Genomic DNA, 20,417 nt, shown 5'->3' with positions numbered 1-20,417 from the left:
GACAATACTTTATCAGACGATAATGTGCACTTTTTGCATTACGTCACAATGTGTTGACATGACTGCGCCATTCCAGTCTGCCCCCTCGTAATCGAACTTTTTTGCATTACGTCACAATGTAACTAACGTCACAATGGACGTCAGTTGCCATCGCCTCGTACAGCCTCCTACAGTAAACTGCTTCGTCGTGTCCCATTTCTTGGTTTGCAGTTGCACCACACAGCCAACATCACCGTGGAAACATTACGTTTGTTTTCCGACGGAAACTGTCTCATAGTTCGACTCAAAATCTTAGAGAGACACGGTAATGTTTACATTCCCATAATGCAATCGTGGAATGTCGCTTGACTTGTCAGCTTCCTCTGAATGTACTGATCTAACCTTTCATTGGTAGTAGAAATGAGGCGGTCATATTGCCTTGTATGGTTTAAGAGAATCACAGATGTAATTAAAATGATCTAGAGAAGATATTTAACCCGAACATAAACCATCATCAAACTGTTCATCATTTGTTTTTCTAGTAAACTTTGTCTTAACGTAGGGGGCTGACACGTCAAAAGAACAGCGCGTCAGTTAGCCCTGTGTGAGGATTCTTAAGTTAGGTCACAGACACCGTCGTTTGTTTTCTGCCATAGATTAATCGAAATTAGGCTTAGAAGTTATTGAATACGGCATCTTAGAAAAGAAATACAGCCCGCTCTACCACCATGTATAGTGTAATAAAGCACACTTTTGCCCTGAACTATTATAACGTTAAAGCACTTGGACGCGAGCGTGTTGTTTATAGAATGGTTCCTAGCATGCTAATCTACCTTCACTTCCTGGCAATCTACAGCTTGCGCATTAATTTTATGTTAAATGTCATATGTAATGTTAAACAGATTATTTCAATCCTTTAATTTTTTTATGTATATATTGCAATATCTTGCTAATAATTTACTTCCTTAGACACATATTAATAATGTTTAGCATAACGCTTCTCATCACTAAAACTGAAATATTGCTGATGTAATGTTTCATTTTTATTCACACACTCACTCACGCCATCAATGCTCCCCAGCCATACTTGTTCCAAGATATCCCATTGTGTATATGCAGTGTTTCTGTGGCACCAAACAATAGCTTAAACATCAGTCATGAACAAAAGAAATTAACTTTCATCTGACCACTGGACCCTTCCCCATAGCTGTTTGTGCTCTGGGGACAAATGCCAGATAGTTGGGTTTTTTTGTTTATTTTTTTTTCTTGCTATGGTCCAAGCCAATCAGCTGACAGTCATTAGATGACAACCAACCTCTCTTACACCTCTTGCCTTAGCTCACAATGACATGCCAGTATTCTGCTTAACTTGCTGTCTTTGAGCAGTTGTCTGTTGAGGGGGCCCCAATATTTACTCATCAACAACGAAATCAATTGATTTTCCATGATATCGAGCTGTGAGAGCAGCTTGCCAAAATTTGATATTTGCTTAATGATGAGTACACATATTGTATGTGATCCTTGTCATTAATCTTAGCATGTGCATATCTAAATTCAATGTATGGCATGATAATATCAGCAGCATAATAAACATATTTGTAATATAAATGCTGGTACAGAGTTAAAAAGCATATGTATGTATATGTTGTAGATCAGAGAATGCTTACTTAGTAAGCTTACCCTCATGATTAACTTTTATGGTTCCCAATCAAAGTAAATCATACTATATCTTGCAACTTCATTCAGAGCATCTATTTAAACAATGTTAAATTCAAGTGCAATCAAAATTTAAGGGTTTATGATAAGTAAGAACATTTGAAGATCATAAGTAAATGTAACAGGAAGTATACTCAACTGTTTTGCATAAAAAATGAAAATCTATAAAACTTCATCTGAGATATTTCAAGTTCCAGGTATTTTAGTAATGTTTTTGTGTTGAATAAGAATTCTAACAGTAATTAAACTACTAATTTATTTCTTAATGTACTGTAGATGGACACCATAAACAGTTCCAAAACAGTTTCTGTTAACTGTTCAAATTTAAAATCATTCTTTCTCTTACACTAGCAATACATATGAACCTTTTAAACAGTTCTACCCCATAAATTAAAATGTGTAATACTTTTTTTCTATGTTTAACATTAATGTAATGAACATTTAAAGTGTTCCATATGGTTGATCTCTTATGTTCAAAGTTCTTTGCTGTTTTCTTAATGGAAATATTGACAACTGTTTAGAATTTTACCTTTTTGCTACATAAAATAGATAAACATATTTTACGTTTTAGAATCTAAATAGCCAGTATCTCAACAATTTAACATATCTAAAAGAAACTTCCATCATGTAATATCCTAATACTGTAATTTTTAATATATCTTATATTTTTGCATTTTATTTGTATTGCTTAGAAGAGAGGATTATGTTCTTACAAATGTGTTTATGTGTTCCCAACTTCAGAAAATGCTCCACATGGGATTACTGCTCATGTGATACTGTACCCATTGTATTTTGTGGAAGAGTGTATCATGAATGTTGCATGGGTAATTCAATTTCCGTTACCCACTGATTTCAGTTATGTGGGTATTCCAGTGATTTTATTCAGCTAAGTATATATCAGTGAGTAAGTTGACTAAGCAGGTATGTTCTGTCTTTAGTCATACCTAATCAGAACCAAATGTAATATAATGGAAATGATTTCATAAAAATACAACTGTCCTATACTGACAGTACAGCATTAGTCCTATATTTACAGTACAAGTTGATAGCAACTGATGTCTTTTTCATTACACAAATGATTTTTATAAATCTATTCCGTACGCATATATGTTTTAAACTTTTTGTGTATCTAACATTTTAAATGTGTAATTGGTATGCAAAAATGATTTTTTAATGTGTAATTGGAAATTTTCTATGCATATTTTACTAGAATACACACCTTATCTGGGCCTCTGTACATTGTGAGTCAAAATGCTTGATTAGTTTTGCAAGCTTGTCATTGTCATATCAGTTTTGCCCTGTTGCTATTTGTGAAATATTTCTGCCAAGAAATTTCTTTAACTCTGAGATATGCTTGCAAGACCACAGGGATTTTTCAGCAGTGATCCCTTTAATGAGGCAGTTATGACTGCTGGAGGTTGGCTATGAGTAGGGACTGCGAGCTGCCTGTAGATTGATTAAACATTGTATGAATAGTGTGCGGAAGCAGTGTTTACCCCAAACTCCTACAGCAGGCACAGTGGTCATGTGTATCTTGCATATTTGACAACAAATAGTAACTTGTGTCTTGTTTCAATCTGTATTATTGATGAAGGGACATTATAGTCAGTGGTGATTGTCCACTGGGTCATCAGTCTACCAGGGTTTCCTTTATCCTAATGGACAATTATGAACATCAACTCAGCCCAGTTCTGAAAACTTTGCTGAGTATCCATAAAAAATTGATAAATAAAAGTACATTGTCGGTGATCATTGTCTGCTCAGCCATCAATCAATTTCCTTTGTTTTAATGGACTGTAGTGGATGTCAGCATAATACAATATGTTGGTGACAATCCATAAAACATTTATTCATGAAATATGAATTTAGCAAGACGTGTGAAAGAAAGATTGCACCAAAGCTAATGTAAAATACACAAACCTGTTCCTTGTGAAAAAAAAAAGTGATTCATGAACAGTTAGGTCAACACCTATCTGTCACATCTTCATATATTATCATAGTGTTTTCCAAGATTCAGCTGATGAGTTTTCATTAGATCTGGACTGCGCTTGATGATTCTGATGGTATTTTTGGTAACTTTCCAGATTTCTGGATATTTCACATCTGTACACAGATTGGGAAAAATTTGAGAATTTCACACAAATTAAAACCAACACAGCTAGCACTGAATTTCAAACAAAAATTTATATAATTTCATAATTTATAAATTATGCTTTTCACTACCACCAAAGTGGCATGTACCCTTTTGAATGATGACCAGATTTGAGAACACATTTACAAGACAAACACATATGCGAATAAATTTCAGATATTGTCATGATTTATGTTTCAGCTAGACAAATCAAACTTTTTTCAGATTATAGAAATGTTAGCTGCTCTTATTCAGGAAATGGCAAGCACAGTAAAGGATGATAATACCAGTGACTAAATGTTACGATTTAGTTAAGGCATTGTTAGCAACATTTTCTTTTGCAGATTGATGTCCTGGACACTTTCAACCCACTTGGCCTTACCTCAGGACTTTTTGATTCTCTCAAGTGCCCTACCAAGGGTAGCAGGAGCATGTCTCATGCTAGGAAAAGAGAAACAGAAAAGGTGAGGCTGGCAAACAAATGTGTGAACATCTTGAAATTGTTGACACAAGCACTGAAACATAGGGTAATTGGTCTGTGCGGGCCTAATGTTTACAATGTTATCTATCTATACCAGCCATATAAAGAATCTGTGCCAAGTCAAAATATTTTCCCAGTTGATAAGTCTAATAACAAAGTCAAAAGTGCCTAAAAGTCAATCACAATGATGTCACGAGTCTGCATGGTGGGACATGGGTCAAACGACCATGTCACAAGCTCAATAACGGGTATGTCCACCATCAGCATTGAGAACAGCAGTGCATCGAAGACACATAGCGCCGATCAAACATGCAAGGCAAACTTGTGGGATGTTATGCCAGATTCTCATAAGTTCTGTTGCAAGTTCAAGGACACTATCTGGCATATGAGGAAGACGCATCTATAGGCATGTTGACATCCATAACGATGGGAGATGTTAAACCTGAACTCATCTGTAAAAACAACATTTCTCCACCAAAACAAGGGACATGTGGACATCATTTAGGCACCACATTCAGCGAGATTGTTGATGACGTTGTGTCAAGATAGGTTGTATGGCGGGACGTCGTGGTTTGATCCCGTGATGACATAAACATTGTCGACTGTGTTGGGGTGAATAAGTCCTGGGATGGTCCGGGCAGTCATCACTGCAGTCTGAAACCTGTAGCGAAGATGGGTCACCCTTATCCGGTGTTGGCTGAAGAGTGCGCTTTTGGGTCTTGGACGCACGAATATGAGTTTGAACGCACGCACGTAACTTGTGACCGTCATGTGGACACATTGACTTGAGGAGTATTGATTTCTTATCACAAATTAAAAAAATGTCTTTGTGTGTACATATCCTAGCACATTGCGTTATTTCATGTCAAACACGACTGCGAAACGTTGATAAACTTTTCCGGTTCATAAACCAAACCAGTTATACTTGTCTCACACTTTATTACATCTATTTTTTGGTTTTGCATAGGTTAATGTACGATGTGGCCCGTTTGTTTCTTTAGCCAATCAGATGATGCCTGTTAAGGGATTTGGGAAAGTTCGTAATTTGGTTAGCTTTGGAATTGGTTGAAAACATCATGACTTTGTGTCAAACTAAAAATAACCAAGCATGCCAAGGGTATTTGTCCAAACGGGATATTATGGTGCAAACAAATCTAATGCAGAATAATTGCAAACACTTGGATATAGGTATTGTTTTTCTTTTATAGACTCTAAATATTTTGATATTCTACAACAGACTTCTTGTGGTTTGTTCTTGAAATTCAACCCCTGATGGTCTCGAGGTAGATTAGCCCTTCAGCAACCCATGCTTGCCAAAAAAGGCAACTATGCTTGTTGACTAACAGGATCGGGCGGTCAGGCTCACTGACTTGGTTGACACATGTCATCGGTTCCCAATTGTGCAGATCAATGCTCATGTTGTTGATCACTGGATTGTCTGGTCTAGACTCGATTATTCACAGACCGCCGCCATATAGCTGGAATATTGCTGAGTGCAGCGTAAAACCAAACTCACTCACTCACTTGAAATTCATCAGTGCAAGTGAATATATAATCATCATACAGCACATCCTTATAAGGAAGTTGTTTACTACGTTTGTGTAAGTTTGACAGCTCCCGCGATGACAAGCCATCGTATTCAAGCCAGTTTAGTCAGTTGGTTTAGCGATACTACTGTTAAAAAACCATTACCAGGTGAGAAAACTGGTGAAAAAATGACACAGAAAACGAACCTTTGCAGAAGAAACAAAAAGTTGAAAAGCGATTTCAAAGTGGCTGGTTCACAAAGTACAATTGGTTAAGATTTGAGTTATCGCTGGGTATGACTTACCATGTTTGTATTTCTGAAAGCAAGACCAATGCATTTACTATTGGCTGCCACAATTATAGGCATTCCACTCAGGTTAGATACATGAAAGCTGATGACCACAATTCTGCTATTCAGGCTACATCTCTGAGACAGTACATGTCGACAGTTGTCTCCAAAGTGCGAAATCTGCAATGCTGAATATATACTGAGCAAATTACCTCATCAAAATGTGCTACATTGATGGAATTATGCATGCTTCATGGACTACCATTTCCAAAAACCTCAGGTTGTGATTCAGACTCAATGAAATATACATCTCACTGTGCAGTTGATGAATGCAAGATTCAATAGCTGAGTTCCTTTCATGTAGCCAACAAGATCAGTGCTAATCCTCATATATCTGTTACAGTCAATGTCTACAATCAGGCAATGTGAACAATGACTGAATTAATCAGTCAATGTGTACATTGCCAGATTAATTAGCCCAATTGTTCTATACATTGACTGATTGTTTAACAGGAATCATCCAGATGGCGAGACTTTAGGATCAGAACCGAAGAAAGATTTGAAAGGTGACATCTTGATGGTTGAGTGATAGCTATTGTTCTTTTGAAATTGGACAAACTTCAGTCCTTCCCCCCCATTCTGTTGTGTTATTGTCTCCTAACCATGTTACGAGCATGTCTTTAACATCACAGTTCATTCACTCCACTGATCCCTGGCTCTGTGGGTGTCTGGGTTTACCATGCACCATGACCAAGTCAGGCCACATGAGTTTCAGTTCAGTAATCACAGATGCAGTGAATTCCGAGGCATTGTCACTCTGCAAAATAGTAGGTGCACCAAGCAGCAGGAAGATGTCCCTGAGTTGATATGCACGTTTGGAGGTGAGCGGACGCAGCACACAGAATTTAGTAAAGTGGTCTTGCTAGACCATGATCCAACTATGTGTTCCACTGGCCATTGACTACATGTCCATGAGGTCCACGTGTCCACGGGACAAATAATCTTTGGATACTATAGGTTTCACAACTACACCTTTTGTGGTAACTCGTTTTCTCTTCTTTTGACACTCCATGCAAAGGGATTTGAATAACTCAGTAACTTCACGTGTGACATTCGCATACTTCACTAATGCTTTCACCATTTTGTCCCTACCTCCAGTAGATATGTGGGCATGTTTTATAATGTCAAACATCTCATCAATATGAGTGAAATAACTTACTGCAGACTCTGATTTTCTCTTTTTGATTAACTTCTCAATGTCACCACACTGTAAGATCTCATACCTCCCAAGAAGGCAATTCTGGCGGAATGTCTTCTTCTCAGCCACTGATGCAACCTTTACTTCCTCAATCAAACTGAAGTACTCTTCCTTAGTCAACAAAATTGACTCTGCATCAGACTGTCTCCTGCTCAAGAGCTGCTCACGAAATGATGACTCCATGATGATAGAGTGACCAGAGTGACTGTGAAGGATACTGAGAATTTTCCGTTTTATAGAATGTCCAGCATGTGAAGCCTGTACTCCAAGAATATTTGGATTAGTAAACAGGACTTCATTAAAAGACTTCCATGTGATGAAAGAACTACACATGTATTATTATTTTCAACAAGATTTCTCAACTAATCTCAATTATAAACATAACTTCATTATATGGAGCCACAGCACTCTGAAAGATAAACATTGCTGCATTAAAAGAAGCCTATGTGGCTTCTATGTGATCACAGAATGAAACCTGTGGTAATCTCATCTCCTCAACTAATCTCAACTATAAACATTCATGAGAGGCCACAGTGCTCTAACGAATAAACATTGTCATCTGGATGATCCCTGTTAAATAATCAGTCAATGTGTACAATAATTGGGCTAATTAATCAGGCAATGTACGCAATGTCTGAAAATTTTGGCAGTGTACACAATGACTGAGCTCGTAAGGCAATGTACACATTGACTGATTAATTCAGTCATTGTACACATTGCCTGAGTGTAGGTATTGACTGTAACATATCCATATTGATTGATGAAAGCACGGATGTATCAGTTACAAAGAAACTCCTCATATACACCAGATCTTTCAATTCTCAAATTTCCCTGGTAACGTGCAAATTCCAGATGGCAAGGCATCTACTCTACTAGAACCTGTCAAAAAACATTTCAGGATCATGGCATTCCTATGTCCAAAATCATTGCTGTAGGGTGAGATGGGGCTGCTGTCATGACAGGACGCAAGAATGGTTTTGTTGCATTGATCAACAAGGAATCAACTGTGCCTGTCATCAGTGTCCACTGCATTGCTCATCGCCTTGCCCTGGTTACTACCCGTGCTGCTGAAAATGCTCCCTATCTTAAGAAATTTCAAGAGACATTATCAGACATCTTCTACTTCTTGAAGAAATCCTCTGTCCGAAGGGAACGTCTTTATGCACTGGAGGAGGTGCTTGCGTGCGAAAATGTCACATACATAGAAATTCACAGCGTCAGATGGTTTTCTATCTACAATACTTTGGAGGCTGTGTTTAGGTAAGCTACATATTCTGAAATATATTTTCCATTTTTAAGCTTAAAATAACCTAGAAAAATATTAGATGTTTTTTAAGTTCTTTCACAAGTATTAATCTAAAACAAAGAATATAGTTTGATGATTTATATTACAGAACGTGGAAGCAGTTGACTATTCTTGGAGAGTGAGCGTGTGGAAACCAACAACAGTACTGCCAAAGACATCTTGCAGTGCATTTCCTCTTAAAGTTCCCCCTTGTTCTTCACCTTTTGATGGACATCATCCCCACCCTGACCAGACCAAGCCTCCAGTTTCAGAACGAAGACATAGACCTTGCTGCACTGAGGATATCCATTAATGCTGATATACAGGTATCATAAAGTTATATGTTTGTAATCAGTTTCAACCAAAACAAAATCTTAAGCAAAATTTTCGTCCAATTTGAAACAGTTACTTGATTGTTACTTGGTATAATAAGAAATATATGCTCCTTGATTGATAGTTTATTCAAAGTCTCACTTTGCATGTTACTCTGTTCTAGTCCAGTTTAAAAGCCTGTCCAAAGGGAAGCTGTTTGGTGGTGTTCCAATAACATCAGAGGCTGGCACTAAGAAGCAGTTCTCAAATGTTAAGGCTGCTTTCCTACAAAACCTCATGAGTGAGCTTGAGTGAAGATTCCCAGCTGTGGCTACTGATGTTGTCACATGCATGTCAGTACTGTCACTTAGGACTGTATTTCTTGTCTGAAGGTAATGTAATAACTGTAAGATGTGTTATCAGTTTGGCTAATCTGATAAATACAAATAAACCTTCATTAAACTACAGTATAATTACTTGAAAATATATACATAAAATACCCAATTTTACAATAGAGTGTAGATTCATTTTAAGCATATTAAATAATTTTCAGTCTACTTTATTAAACGTCACATGCAACGTAAAATACAACTTTGCAGATTCTGATACCTTTTGGTATGCACTTACCAAAACAAATCATCAAAAGTGCCAATTCAATCTATAAAGTTGAAAAAAAAACGCCATGAAAAAAAGCCCGCGAAATCATATTTCAAATGATTCACTAAAATTCCCCCAGCACTGGTTGAAAAAGTGGTTTCAACAACAGTGCTGAGCTGCGCTCCAAAGGCATGCATAGTGAATAGGTTCTTGTAGCTTGACATTGCATGCTTGCCCGGATGAGCGATGAGCAGTATTCTAATCTTAGTTGTGTACACAAACAAGTAAATAATCTACTCGTTACATAAAAAGACTTGTTGATTGTGGTATGCAGTCTCTGTCACAGAGAAAGCTAACTGTGTGGTTTATTGGCACCTATATCTCTGCCTGTCTGTATGCTAAAGACAATATGCAATACACAGCTTCAGTCATTGACCACATGCAATTTGAACCAGGGATACTCTGCTTGCATACATACTCTATATAGGCTCCCTGTTTGAACTTAACACCTATCAGGCTATACATCACAAACAAAATAAATTGATTTATGACTCATGCACCCGAGTCCTGTCTCTGACACATTATGTAATTAGGCAGGTGTGATACTTGTATACATGACACGTTTTTATGTCTGTCGGTTGCAAACAAACTACATGTACATCCATTTTCTCGGATGACTGGGATCTGACGGAAACTGGTGCAAACTCTTTTCAGTTTCAAGTCCTGCTTTGTACTTGAAAGAATGGCAGTTTCCAACCATGCAGTAGTTCACCATCTCTACTAAGATGATTTTTGATTGAATCAAACGCAAATTCAGAGAACATTTATTTACAAAACCCAACATCTCTATATACATTCTTTATGCATGACAACTTCTTTTAGTGAATATGATTTTGTTTGACAACGGCATATGAATCCATACTGAAACGACGTATCATGTACAATAAAAGAAGTTGTTATCCTTATAGAATCTTACTTTCTTGTGAAACTCCATACTTCTAAAATGCCCATCAAACAGATCATCTTTCTGTACACGCAATGAGCCCTCAGCGTATCAGCAAATGAACCAGCCAATCATTACACTTAAACGCACATCCACGTGCTAAGGCTGGGTTTGGTCTTCCGAGAGCTTCCTTACAAGGGAAGTAAGCCCAAGTATAAAATATTGCACTTTTGAATCGCGATTGCACACTTAATATTTTATTTGTTTTTTACAAGCAGCAATGTATATTATGTTTCATGAATAAGTGATAATTGTGTTTTGATTATGTTTGATTTTTTTCGTTGCATGTGACCCTTTAAGTAAGATCATTTTCACATTGTGATGATACAAACATTTCACAGCTGATGTGTAAATGGCCTGAGTAGTATTTTTTAGATACTAGTATTCATTTGCTGTTGCAGATGCTAGAAAACACTGGGGTACAGGACAGCTTCAAAACATCATTGACTTCTACAGTCATTGTGAGAACAGTGACCTTTGTAGATTCTGAGGAGACCTCGTAGATTCTGAGGAGATCTTGAGAGAAAATCAATGTGCAAGGATATGGTGCATCAGGAGCATTATCCTTGTAAATTATATGTCAGTTCTGGCAGATATTGTCGTCATGACACCCTGATACATTTCCAAATTCATTCTCTGTTCAAGATGGCACAAGTGGCTGTCCTGCTGCCCCTCAAACCAGCAACTGTTGAGAGGGATTTCAGTGTTCAAAAACCTCATAAAGAGGTCACACAGAAACAGTCTATCATCAGAGAGACTTGACATGCTGATGCAGTTGGCTCTAGGACCTCCTGTAAGGGATGTTACTCTTGCACCAACCATCACAAAATGGAGAAGTGACAGAAGAGAAAGCTCTTTTGCTGACATGAAAAGTTGTTGTTTTTGCAGTTCCAAATTGAAATTTGATACTTTACTGTGTTCTGTTCTTTATGGTGTATTACAAACCAAAGCATGGAACCTTCCATTTTGTTTTTGGACACCAAATTTTTAATTGAACCTCAAGAAAATATAAGCCAGAGCAGACACTGCCCTTATCAATCTGCCCTATCTTGGCTTTGTTACACGTGGACGTCCAGAACATGGTCGATCAATGACATCATTCGTGTTCTGGTAGCGTCTCACCAGTGCGGAAATGGTGTTCCAGTGGCTGTGGAAATGTGCAGCCACTTGTCATTTAGACATTCCCCCATGGACCATCCCAGTTGTTACCGTGAATAATTTGCCGTGACAAAAGTTGTAAGAAATCCCCTTAGAACTAGCAAAATATAACGCTGACAAGTCTAAAATATGCAGCATTTTGTATTGAACAGAGAGCAGGATACAGTGATTCACAACAGGGGTTTCATGTACAATGCAACTTAGTCAAATCTAAAGTAATGGGTCACAAATATAATATCAACTCACCAAAGTCTTGGTTTGAGAGTGAGAAACATTTATACTGAATGTAACACAGTAAGCTGTCAGGCAGCGGTCATGTAGGTCAAACATTGACAGATGCAGGCTTTTTTATGTACTCCAGATATCCGTGTGTCAGCACAACCAGCCTTTATATACACAGTCACTGATTCTTGAGTATTCAAGCACATGTGCCACCATCGCCATTAACGCAGACTCACGGAAGTAAACACGTCAGATACTCTAAGGAGGGTAACTCTAAAGCACTATTTTAAAGCCTGCTGCCAAAGTACTAATAACACTAAACATTTATGATACAAAAGGTGACCCACAATAACTGTCACTCAAAACACTAGACAATTTGACCCAATATTAATTGTCACTCAGTAATAAAATTTAATGAAAATACTCTCGTAACACAACGGCCTCATGACCTTGTGCAGACGTTAGCCTTGGCGTGTTATGCGTTTCAACAGCCGTTTAATTTTTTGAACGATCACAAGGGCAAGGGTTGAGCTTTCAAAATGACAATATTGTGTTGCATTCATTTGCTCTGTTTCTCTTTTCTGGAATGCATGTGCAACAATGTATTTAACGTCCCAAGGCCGAAACCACTGACGTCAAGAAACGTGGCATTCATGCATGTTGGATACATGAGTTTAAATGCTTATGTGTGTACACAGGTTGGATAAATTTTTATGTGAAATTTTTGTATGCACAGTTTCCATATGTGCCTAGTATATGTAGATAGACGAGCGACTGATATGGACAAAGTTTACAAAATAGACAACCCATCCTGTAAAGACTTTAATATCATCGGTGAAAATAAAAAGCGACTCAGACATTATTGATCAATCCTATCTCACCTAATGTGGCTATGTCGCCCAATTAAAACTCAATTTATCGATAGGACAGTACTCCAATATGAAATAGTTTGGGGTAAACGTTTCCCTTAGGAAGCTCGGTCAGGAGGATGATTTGGTATGTTACACTAGTATATAAACCTGTAGAGGAACTGTTATAATTCACAGAGGCATTTGGATTACGTGTATATTGTTGGAACATATTCCCATCAGTGAGCACTCCTTCTGTTACTTATAAATGACAGATAATGCTTGACATAGAATTCCACTCAATATTTCAACAAACAAAATTCTTCTGTTTCCATAAGAAAAAGGGAAACAGTCATCTCTAGCTATTTCTGTTTAGTATAGACCAAGATGTAATGCAACTACACTTTCAGTGTAGTTTCTTGTATGAAATTGATTACAATAAAGGAATTACTTGGGATGCAGTTAGTTTGTGACATATTTTGGGAACAGTGTTTGCTGAATGACTAGGACAGTGTTCTAAATAATCTTATTCATTGACGATATACTTTCCACACATAGCTCTTAGTTTTATTACATCTTGTATAATCTGTGTAGAACCAGCTCAAGAAAGGGTTTTCCTGAACTGATAATACTAGAGAGAACAAGTACCAGTTCATATTGGTGTGATCTGAACAGTACTGTATGAATTTAAGTAGTTTATGTTTTCATCTGTGTAAAGGTAATTAAATGCCTTTGCTATGTACATTAACCATGCAATATCCATGGAATATAACAAACCACAGAATATTTCTCTGGTAAAAATATGAAGATAGGTGGACCCCTCCAAAATACCCTGTTACTGTAAAGTAAGGGGCTAGGGTTGGGATGAGACAATACAATACAAAGTAAATGAAGCAATAGGGTAGTGAAGCACAAAGATGACTGTGCTATAACAACAATGAAACAGGTTAGTAATACACGATTGAGCCATGAATAACCTGTAGGGATTGCATAGAAGCTGAAGAGAAAAATCACATACTATTACATGTTGTGAAACAGAATATGTTAATATAATCTTTTCTTTGCTTGCCTTGACATACTTGGGGTTGTACTGTTATTCAAGAAATGCTGAAATGTGTAGTGGCTATTTTGAATATGTTGGTACTCTTTTACATACAAAAGTGACCAAATGGTGATAGTAAATGTTTTATCTAGAAACGTTTTCAAGAAGATCCAAAATGGCCATGGTGAAACTCCTGTGAAAATTCATAGAATGTTTGCAGTGAATGTTACTTTTTTTATATTACATGGAAACAAACTGACAAACTCAATTATCCTCCCTTATTAAGCATACTACCTTACTGAGTCGGACAATATTATATAAAGCGTTTAAAACACTTACAACTGCCTTATGTTCCATACTTGACAGTGAACAGCATCATTGCATGTAACTTTAATCCTGCACAGATTGTGCTGGATGAGCACATTGCCTTTAGACATATATAATGTTCATTATGCTTCATTGTCTGTGCAGGTGATCTGAGGTGAAACTGGGTCTATCGCATTAGTTGTAAGTAGACAGTAGAAAACTGATACTTTGACCTAATCAGATGTATTTTTATTTCAAACTCTGAACTGGCTGTCTATTTTAGAAATACATGAAGTAGCTACTGCAGTTCATCTCATAATGAACATAACCTTTTACATAGTAAACTGAATTCTGAGATTTCATTTGAATTTCTTCTTTGTATACCAGCCACAGTAAGAAACTGTCCACCATGAGCAGTTGAACAGCAGTACATTGCCAACACATAGACTCAGATCAAACAGGCACAGAAGGCTTGCTGCCAAATCAAGAATTTTATTGTTATCTTGTGGCTTTGTTAAAGGACATAGACATCAATCCATTTCATCCTACACATGCTATATGGGTGTGAGATCTGGAGAATTTGCAGGCTGTTGTAAGGCCAGTTCTGGGCCATGAAAGAAACAGAATTTCATCTCTGTAGCCCACACAGATTGTCAGATTGCCCTAACAGCTAAAAGGATTCTCTGAGGAGCACTAATCCTGCCACAGATTGTCAAAGAACCACCCAAAAGTGATTCCTCTTTATGACAATGGATAATGCTTCCCAAAATCACTGCAGACATGTTCACATGTGTTACTATGGGAAAAACATTAAAGCTGGATTTGTCCACAAAAACAAGTCCTCCATCACACCCATCACTAATTGACAAATAAGATTTGGGCACCTTTTTGGTTTCTCAGTGGCACATACGCACACACACACACACACATACATATTTGTATACTGCTAAGTTGTTTTCCCTTGATTAATGAATTTCAATCTCAACTCCTTTGGAGGGAGCATAACCTCTTGCAGAAGCAGCTAGTTAATGTGGCTTTCCCATCCTTACAAGGTATCCACTCACAGCTGGGTGAAATGGGGCACATGGTCACGCTACTTTATCCAAGTTTTCTGCATGTTGCGCTATATGCAATTAGGTGTTTGCACACATTCATGTGGTCACCATCTGGTCATTTACCAACGGATTTGTGGGTTCTTTTAAGTGCACCAAGGGTATAACAACAAGTTGACTACAAAGTCACAGGTAGGCTTGATGCCATCACCTTGAGCTTGCTTGATCACTCACCAGGTGCCTTAGGCAGTTTGCCCACCACACCCTCAGTTGTATTTACAGCACTTGCGAAAATGTAGTGTGTTTCACATCACATGATGACAGATGCATCATGTTTCACCAGAGACCATATGCTTTCGGATTTCTGTCATAGTGTCTTATTCAGGACAGCAACCGTCCAAAAACATGTAGTGAAGTCATGTGATATTTAATTTTAATTATTTATTTGAGGCCTTTCTGCAGTCTTAATCCTTATCACTACCTCCAGTGTACATTGTCTTGTCAGCCACCCTGTTTCACTGTCACTTTCATTACAGTATGTGACATTTATAGCCTTAACTGGTCATCCCTTATGTCTGTGTCTGCCATCGCGTCAACTGTACAAGGAGGTGCTATTGTTTTTCTTTCTGTCCATTGTCTTTGCTTGTCAATTGTTGTCGAAAGCTGAATGTATGCTCACATCTATATTGTCGTCAGGCCAGTATTGTGACTGTCTGTGTAGGGAAGACCGCAAGCAGGATAATGCAGCTTGCAGGAAGAACCCTGGGAGTCCCAAGAGTTCTGTTGAGCAGGAAGTCTGCTCACCTCGTTATGTCTGATCTGGCAACCCAGTTCATTTCTGTCTCAGTACTTGTTTGCCATGCCTTGAGTAACCAACTAAAGACGTTTGGAATAAATTATGCCTTCATCAACATAAACTTTGTGTTAATTATGAGCTAGTTCCCTAGACATCAAAAATGTCTTCTGCATACACTGAAACCTGTCTAAACCGGCACCCCACAGGACCGAAATAAAATGCTTGTCTAGACAGGATGCTGGTTTAAACAGTAATGGTCATTTTCCAACATTGGTGCCATTTAAACTTGTCAATTTCTTTATCTCTTTTACATTAAAACAATGTTGATGACTGTTCTTTATTCAACAAGTACAAATCAACAAAAAAGGTCATACATTTTGGCTTGACGCTTTCACTGGCACCTAAGTACCCATGTATTTACTATGTGACACAGGTCACTCACTTTAAAACAGTTAATGCAAAGCGCCAGTGTTTATAAATCATAACTGCGGTAATCCTAAAAGGGTTTGATTCACTGTGAAGTGACTGCGTCTGAATCTTGTCTACCAAGAGCATTAATTAGTAATTTTTATTATTGGGCATTTGGGTATCGTGGGGGTTAAAGCATTCGCTTATCACACCAAAGACCTGGGTTCATTCCACACAAGGGTACGATGTGTGCAGCCCATTCCTGGTGTCACATGCTCTGGTATTGCTGGAATATGGCTAAAAGTGGCGGAATTGTTTGTAAAACTAAACTAACTCTCTCTCTCTCTCTAAGGGTCATCAAAGGCAACTTACAACTGTAATAGATATGTTGTCATCATGAGTATGACGTTACAGTGAGTCACAATAGTGGGAGATGTAAAACAGTCATGGTAAAAGTAGGGTTGCGTTTGTTACATCATCATGTTTTTGATGTCATAGTTACAAACAATAGTGGTGAACATGTATGCATTATGGTTTTAGTGCACAAATACATACTGAGTTACATTAGGAAGGATACAAAATTATACTTTTGAATTAAGCTTAGAGTTAAACAACCATTTATTCTTTTCCCATCTGTATTTGTTTATCATTGTTAAACAATCGATAAAACAGAATGAGAGTAAACTGACCATTTCTGCATTCATAAATCTGTTTGCTTACATTTATACATCGCACATTCAGATCTCAAATTTGCTGTCTGTGTACAGTGACTCGGTCCTTTAGTTGCATTCCGGTTTCTCCAACATAATGTTCACCACATCCCACACTTTAACACATATATAACGTATTTGCTGCAGCAGATAACGTTGGTTTTGATAGTAAATTGTTTGTCTTCGCAAAATGTAAATTTGCAGTTTTAGGTTTATGATTGAAAAAGTTCCACATCGAGGTGGGTGACATTTTGTTACACTGACAGTGTTTTTATCTTGGGAATATTTATGGACAGTAGTAAGGAGACTACACAGGGCAAGATTGGCGTGAAGTGTATTTTGTTACGTGTTTCGTATGAGTGAGTACTCATCAGACAAAGATACCATGAGTGTGTGTGCCTTTATATAGAGAAAGGTCTCGTGGCAGTGTTGTTTTTGACGTCACCGGATGTTTTCTGATAATCTTGGTAATGGCTCCATTGTTGTGCTGTGTTTGGTTCAGTCTCATTAGATGAAGGTAAAAGCGCTCTCGAGTTTGAGAAAGTATTAATTCTTATTCAGAATTACAGAGAAAACATGTGATTTGTGAAATGTTGTCAGATCATACTGTCTAACAATGGATGGGACTGTAGTAGGTGTAGAGACACTGTAAATTGTTGTTAAAAATGTTTTGTACCACTGTGACACCCCGTGTTGAATGAAAAGGTTACTGTGTATAGAACAAGAATTTGTTTGAAAAAAATGTGGTCTCTCCAAATGGAAGAGTCAAGGTGCCTAGATATCAAAGCAATAAATTGGGGAAAAAGTAACACTGTTGGGGGGTAATCTATGTAATTTAAGATAAACTCATGATTTGAGTGTTATACCATGTTTTTGCTTAAATAGTTTTGCTTAAAGTGGTTTAAGACTGAACTCACTCCCAGACTGGACTGCTCATACCCATGCCAGTATAGACAGTGTTAATTACTGTTAAAATTCCTTGTTGGAAAGTCATGCTGGAATACGGAAAAGACAGGTGCCGGATTTGGCAATGTTTTAATGATCATAATGTCATTGTGAAATGGTTGGAACCAAATTTTTTGCCGGTTCTTTTCATCCATCAGTTTCTGAGCAGTGTAGTAACGAGCACAAGGGATGTTACTAAATATTAACAATAAGGCTTGCACAGTGAAAAGCCTCTGATTTATTCATGGCATTTAGACAGCAACAACAGTTTGTTTTAACAGGCAGGAAAACTGTTGAATCAGTACAAAGCTTTACCAAGCAGAAGGCCCACAGGGATGTGAAACAATCATGTGTAATACACTGGGATTCAGATTTGTTTATCTAAAAAATTGAGTGAATTAATAAATTAAATTTCATATTTAAAATTTTTTTTATAGATACTGCCACAATGTTGCTTAAAGTTGTTACCGGGTAATCAAACTACTGTTTATTTATGTTTTTTAAAAAAAATTCAGTATTCTAGGAAATTTTACATCTCTTTTATCTCAGAAGCCAAGTGTTCATCTCTGATATTCCTCTGGGATTTGTTACATTTCAGTGGAGTCAATGGATTACAATAAAATTTGATCATAGCGTTTAGAAAGGGAGTAGATAGTGATTAATAGTTTCTTTCAACAGTGACCGCTGCGATCATCTACAGACATTGTTGACAATGCTGTACAAACTTTCTTACAATTCAGTAACTGCCATACCACACTCAGATTGAGGAATCAAGATGATTCTTTTGTGAATGTTAACTGGACATAATAATGTTCTTTTTATATCAAGCAGAACAAACTTCAACATGCTTTATTTTGTTGGTGGTTTTAGTCATGGTAATATATAGCATATAGGTAATAGTGAATGTCACCCGGTGAATGACTGAAATACATTTTCATAGCTATTCTGCTTTTGCCTTTGATCCTGACATAGCCCTGTACATGCAGGTGCAGATGTCTTGGAACTGCAAGGCACCAGTTATCTTTGAAGATCACAGAAATGAGTAGTGATGCCTCTGTAGCTGCAGAAGTTTGATTGCAGCATGGGTGCTATCTGTGTAGGATATAATAATGACCACGGGGCATGTTATATTCAACTTTTGAACCGCCTGAAGATATACCTTAGATATAATTTCAATATTTGGTATTCACCTATGAAATTAACTGGGATTAACTGGGGTTCGTACCGAGAAACATTCTTCACAACTTCTTTTGTAGCCAAGTGGATAAACCGCAAAGCTAGTAAGCAAAGGTCATATTCAGTGATGGCAAGAGAAAGTCATATCAATCTTCAAAACAAGTAATAATTCGAAATTCCGGGGAAGAGGTACATTATTAAGATAATGCCCAGGGCAAATGGACATTATTTAGGTAATTGCCTGGGGAATTGAGATTGTATCAGATTTGCGGAATATTACAAGAAAAAGTGTCCCATAAAAAGAATAGCGTGACGTCACTCTTGGTTTATAATGAGCATTAGCCATGCATTTGATCATGACTTACAGTGTTGTATGGAAGCATTGCATGGTTTGGTATGTTTGTTCATTACTAAGACATGTTCTAATATAACTATGTAATTCACTGTACAGTGCATCTGTGAGGTTTGGTTATGGTTGTATTATTGTAGTTTAAAATGTAATTTGGAAGTAAATGTTTAAGTGATATTCCTGTGAGCTACAGCCCAGTGGCTGAATCTTGTCTTGTATGATTTGGGAGATAGATAAACCATTGAATAATCATTTCAAGCAGTTCACACAGTTCTAGTAGAACTATTATTGTTGTACATAAACAGCCTCTTAAAATATCTGTGCAGGAAACCTTCCATTACCACGGCCCATCTGTCAACAAGGTACATGGAGTGACAACAGTAGCCTCTTCCTCTCCTGAATCACCTGCCACCCACACAGTACACAGCATGCAGCATCAGCAACAACAACAGAAAAAGAGACAGCATTGTCTGAAGAAACCCTTCACAACTTTCCTTACTGAGCTGGAATGATATTTCCCTGATTGTAATTTCTTATGTTAAGATGTTGTGTTCATTTATATAGCATAAACAATATAATCTGTGCAAAGACACTAAAGGCAGTCTAAGTAAACTTAGTCTCAGTTTTATTGGTTACAATCTTCTACTGAGTCTAATAAACTGTAGAGGGAGGTCGTGTCAGGTAGCTTTGAGATTCACCAATCAGAACACAGCCTACCAAATCGCGAAACTGGACATTTGCATATGCCCTTTGAACTTTTACCTCTAAACGTTAATGGAACAGTTCCATATTCTATTTTCCATATGATTGCTTCCAGGTGATGCACA

At 37.4% G+C, this 20,417-nt stretch overlaps 1 protein-coding gene across 1 annotated transcript in view; it reads left to right on the top strand.

Moving 5' to 3' along the window:
- The window catches only part of LOC137260790 (meiosis 1 arrest protein-like), a 72,011-nt gene extending 51,909 nt beyond the window's left edge, over positions 1-20,102 (top strand). Inside the window, exons 11-12 of the mRNA XM_067798358.1 lie at positions 4,171-4,290; positions 19,917-20,102. Coding sequence (XP_067654459.1) covers positions 4,171-4,290; positions 19,917-20,102 — 306 coding nt within the window. The remainder of the gene's footprint in view (positions 1-4,170; positions 4,291-19,916) is intronic.
- The last annotated feature ends 315 nt before the right edge of the window (positions 20,103-20,417 follow it).

The sequence above is a fragment of the Haliotis asinina genome, chromosome 14, assembly GCF_037392515.1.
Source record: "Haliotis asinina isolate JCU_RB_2024 chromosome 14, JCU_Hal_asi_v2, whole genome shotgun sequence".
In the NCBI taxonomy this organism is placed as follows: Eukaryota; Metazoa; Mollusca; class Gastropoda; order Lepetellida; family Haliotidae; genus Haliotis; species Haliotis asinina.
Note: the sequence above shows the minus strand (reverse complement) of the source record. Positions and strands in the feature narration are given on the sequence as shown.